General features: G+C 35.3%; 2 protein-coding genes across 2 annotated transcripts; both read left to right on the top strand.

Annotated features, from left to right (window-relative positions):
• The first annotated feature begins 866 nt into the window (after positions 1-866).
• LOC147494456 (uncharacterized) lies at positions 867-1,385 on the top strand. The gene has a single exon (XM_086568144.1). The coding sequence runs from the start codon at positions 867-869 to the stop codon at positions 1,383-1,385; it is 519 nt and encodes a 172-aa protein (XP_086424270.1).
• A 4-nt stretch (positions 1,386-1,389) lies between these two features.
• LOC147494455 (uncharacterized) lies at positions 1,390-2,067 on the top strand. Its single transcript, XM_086568143.1, has one exon. The coding sequence runs from the start codon at positions 1,390-1,392 to the stop codon at positions 2,065-2,067; it is 678 nt and encodes a 225-aa protein (XP_086424269.1).
• The last annotated feature ends 3,072 nt before the right edge of the window (positions 2,068-5,139 follow it).

The following is a 5,139-nucleotide window of genomic DNA, read 5'->3' as shown; positions in this document are numbered from 1 at the left end:
GAGGGGTTTGATGCTAGATTTGCCCCCATCTAGATATGGAATTTTGGTAAATTCTGAATTGGTGGAGGCAAACCAATGTATTTACTTCCACCTAGAGATGCTAAGTACTCATATATGATTTGGAATGACATATACATATATTACAACATTTGTAATGACATTAGTACCAATATATCATTTGGAATGAAATATATATATTACTCCATTTGTAATGATATAAGAACTCATATGTTATTTGGAATGATATGGACTTATACTACACAGTTGTAAGACATAAGAACATCTCTAGGTGGTAGTATCACCTCTCAAAATCTTCAAATTTGAAGAAAAAACTCGAATTTCCCGGAATTCCAACTCTAGGTGGTAGTATGTTCGGTCGCATCACCTGTCCGTTAGTATTCTTGTTTGCAAATTTGGCATTTCGGATGTGGATGCGGAGCGACAGTGGTATTGTCGCGCACCATTGCAAATGTCGCCCCAAATTTTTTTTTGATTTTGACCAGCACCCCACGCCAGTGGTACTATCATGCGCCACTCCTAACGTCACGCGCCATTGCCAATGTTGCGTGCTCCATCGGGAAAAAATGGGCAAAAAATTGCAAGAATTTTACATCCATATATCTACACTCATCTCCTTCTTCATTTTACATACATTTAACTCAAACATTCTTATAAAAAAAACTCAACCATTTCACATCAATCCTTAACAAACAACACACACACATTGCCAAAAAAATGGATCATGAAGTGTATGAGATTTTGCCCTCCAATCTTCATCTTCATCTTCGTCATCTTCTTCTTTATATTCTCCAGCAGAAGACTCATCAGATAGTCTTGATGAAGAATTTGTTAACGCCATTCCTCTTATGAAGCACCATTTGGTTGTACTTGGACAAGCACAAGTACATGCTCTGAAGGCACCACAGGGTGGTTCAAAGAAGGGTCGAAAAGTGAAACATAGAAACTATGCTTTGACTTTGGAAATCTTGAAGGCCAACTACTTCGTCGATCGACCTGTTTTTCCGAAAGAGGATTTCAAACGGCACTTTCGTATGAAAAAATCTTTATTCCTTCACATCTTCAATGACATTCAGACTCATTTTAATTACTTTCAGCCTAATAATGTTGGTAAACCTGGTATAGATCTTCTTATCAAAGTGGCTGCAGCTTTGCGTATTCTTGGTTATGGTACGATGGCTGATCAACTTGACGATCAATTATATATTTTCGAGCAAACTGGAAACCAGGTCTTGAGGCATTTCTGTGATGCAATTAGCAAAATTGTACAGTTCAGTCTACTTGCGAAGGCCAAATATTGCAGATATATAACGCTTGCTTGCACATTCTGCCATACGTGGATAGCTGGGTATGTTGGGAAGCATTGATTGCATGTATTGGGAATGGCATAATTGTCCCACTGGATGGCAAAGTGCTTACAGTGGTCGTTCTGAAAAACCATCTGTTATTCTCAAAGCTGTTGCAACCGAAGACCTGTGGATATGGCATTCTTTCTTTGGGATGCCAGGGTCACACAATGACATCAACGTGTTGGACAACTCGCCAGTATTTGAGCACATGATCAATGGTACTTTTCCACCTATTTATTTTGATGTAAATCAGCATAGCTATAATATGAGTTATTATTTAGCTGATTGTATCTATCCTGACTATGCAGCATTTATACAAACAATTTCAAAACCTAATGCTCTAAAGACGAAGTGGTTCGCAACGATGCAAGAAGCTGCAAGGAAAGATATTGAAAGAGCTTTTGGGGTTTTGCAATCTAAATTTTGGATTTTGGCAAAAGCTTGCAAATTATGGCATGTTGAGACAATGGGTACTATTATGAGAGCATGTATCATATTGCACAATATGATAATCGGAGCTGAGAATAAAAATTATGTAATGAGGAGATACATTCCTGATCCAGAAGGGCAACCACAGATCCCACCTACTCGGGAACACTACATTGAGGGGACTCTACGAGTTCAATCAAAGACTATGCATGATAGACTTAAAAACGACCTTGTCGAGCATCTATGGAGTATTAAGGGTGACCGACGTTGATTATTGTAATTTAATTTAATTTTGTAGATACATGTTTATTCTTAATCATCAATAAATAATGTTAATCAATTTCTATTTTATTTATATATATATATATATATATATATATATATATATATATATAAATTTAAACTAACATATATTTATATAAAATAAAAGTTTATTCATATTAAAAAAAACATATTACGTTACATAGTCATAGAAAATAAAATAATGATTAACCACTTTTAACCTTTTCCATTACAGCACCCATAACTAAAGTAACTCTAGTAGTATGTAATAAGGGTGATATGTAATAGTTGTCTTTTATTTATTTATTTTTATTTTATGTTTTTGCAATCATGTATTAGTTGTCGTTCTATTAATAAAAATTGCAATTCATTTGCTAAATCAAATTGATCAAAGGAAGTAAATTAGAACTTATCAAAATGATCAAATGAACAATTCTAAATCACACAAAATAATAATAATCGTCATACAACAAACTTAATATTATAAATCATCAAGTCCTCACTTCCTACATATGCCTCCTCTGCTGTGAACTCCTCCTCGACTGTCCTTGTGTTAAACTCTTTGTCTGTCCATGTGATGAACTCACCCTTGTGTGATCAATCTGAGCATGTAGCCCATCAACCTGGCATTGCAAATCATCATAATTTACAAGAAGTCTCTATTTCTCAACACTGTAGGCGAATACCGTGGAGCGCATGCCATCATTTACACGAATGCTTGTCTCGTATCTCATGTGTAGCTCATCCTGAAATAATTATTCATTAATAATTTATGACATTTTCATAATAAACTAAAATAATAAACCAAACCCAATAAAAATAATTACCAGAGGTAGATGTCCAATGTCAGGCTCTAACTGTACAACGCGAGTGTCATCAATAGAAGAAATGGGATAGTAAATCGTCTGGCCACTCGGATCACTCAAACTGAAAACCCAAGGCCACTATGACAGAGGGGGATCTGGCGCTGGAACAAATGTGTGTAATACAGGTCCATGCTGAAACGTCGGATGTGACGATTGATCAATCTGAGTATTTCAGGCTTCGGAGTTGAATAAATGTCAATTTGTTACTAATTAGGTGCTAAAAGGAGCTAAAGTGATTTCTAGAGAAGTTCCATGAAGAAAGCCCAAGTTTAATGGAGAAAAAGCCCAAGTCAACACTGTTAAGTGAAAGTCAAACCGGATTAGAGAGCTGAAGAAAAGTCAATAGAACTTCAAAAGGCCACATCTTTGGACTCAGGCCTCAGAATTAGGCCCATTTTATATCAAAATGACTAGCTCAGAAAGCTCTTTTCAATGGTCTAGGCCTTGACTCGATCAGAATAGTATAAATTGGTGAAAACATGTGCTACAGTAACACGACTAGAATTGGAAGTCTTGATTTAACCAATTGGGTTATGGACTTGATTTATGGGTCCATAACCTAGCCTAAAAGTCCATGCACGAAATTATAATCTAACTCTCTCCTATATAAAGAGGGTTAAGGCTAAAACAAAGTTGGCTACTCCCTCATTAGTTTAATTAGTGTAATCTCTATAGTTTAGTTTAGGGTTAGAATTAGTTTATGTTTGTAGCCTCCATTAAACCTTCAATAAAAATATCTTCAAGTTGTTTTATTATGTTTTCCCTTTATTTTGTAAGTAATTTCAATCCAATGAATCAAAGCTAAACTCCCATTAGAGGGAGGTTAATGAAGCTTTGAGAGGACTTGATTTGTTTAGCATAGATTTGTTGATTAAGGTTTAAAGTTTGGATTTTTTTTGACTTAGAGATAAGAAGAGAAAATCTAAACTAGAGGATTGTGAGTTTTTCCATGAGAATGGAAAACAAACCTTCCTCTCATGCTAATTTGATTATGACTAGAGATGGTATAATTGAATTAGGGACCATAAAAGTCTAAGATTTATATTTAACCTTTTAGTGATAATATAAAGATTAGGGTTTCTTAACAATCTATTCTAGCACTTTTAGGAATTGAAAAGTAGATTTAATTCTCTCTCTAACATTCTCTATCTTTGATTCACATCATTATATTATTAGTTAATTTAGTATAAATTTGTAGTATTATCATAATAGTTAATTTCTTATTCAAATCATTAATCTCATCATTGTTCATTTTATTTGATTAGTTGAATTCTATTTATGTCTTGATGGTTTATGAGTGGAACGAATCCGTACTCTTTATATATTGCATAATGAATTGAGAGTAAGAATATTGATCTAAGCATTTATTTAGTTAATTGATTATTTGTGTTTACGCATAGATAGTTAGTTTACATAATCTTTCTAACTTATTACATAACATAACATGGGGACCGTTAGTAGGGTGATTGGTAGTAACATAACATAGTTCGCTGTCTTGATCTGGTGCCATCTTTTCTTACCAAAATTAGACAAAAGAAAACCCTTCGTAGGTTCTTATCTAGTTTTTTGTTGTTTTCTTCCCACTAATAGTAAAATCCTCCTCTGTCAACAGTGGGAGTTTATTAGTGGCAATTTAAAGGTGTTCGTCCTCTTTTGGTAAAATCATCCCCTACATATAGAGTGAGTTCACAGAGGTATTAAGGAGGAATAGGTATCCCTGCCCTCTGTTGGGTTTTGTTGCATATAGCAGGACTCTGTGTTGGAACAAGCTTATGGCTTCCTCAAGCAACCCAAATAGGTCTATAAGCTCGTGGCACCTCCTGGAGCTCGTGTTTGGTCGGTCTGGGTCATTAGAGTCCACAGTGGCCTTTAAATCTTTCTCTCCCATCTTTGTTGATGGAGTGGCTCAATTCCTGTCGGATTTACTGTAACAAGGTATAAAGGAATGGGATGATTATCTGGTGGGGTATTTTCTGGATAAAAGATTGTCCTTTTTGACTGTAAAGGATGTACTAGAGAAAAAGTGGAAATTGAAAGGGTCGTTTGACATCACCATAGACAAGGAACTCTTCTATATGAGTTTTACGAGCTCGGAAGATCGCCAAATGGTGTTGGATGAAGGTCCGATCTTTATTGCGGGTCAAGTGTTTGTAGTTAAGCCATGGACAGTGGAGGTTGATAACTACAAAAACAAG

Source organism: Coptis chinensis, chromosome 6 (genome assembly GCF_015680905.1).
Source record: "Coptis chinensis isolate HL-2020 chromosome 6, ASM1568090v1, whole genome shotgun sequence".
NCBI lineage: Eukaryota > Viridiplantae > Streptophyta > Magnoliopsida > Ranunculales > Ranunculaceae > Coptis > Coptis chinensis.
This window is presented reverse-complemented; position numbering and strand designations above follow the sequence as displayed.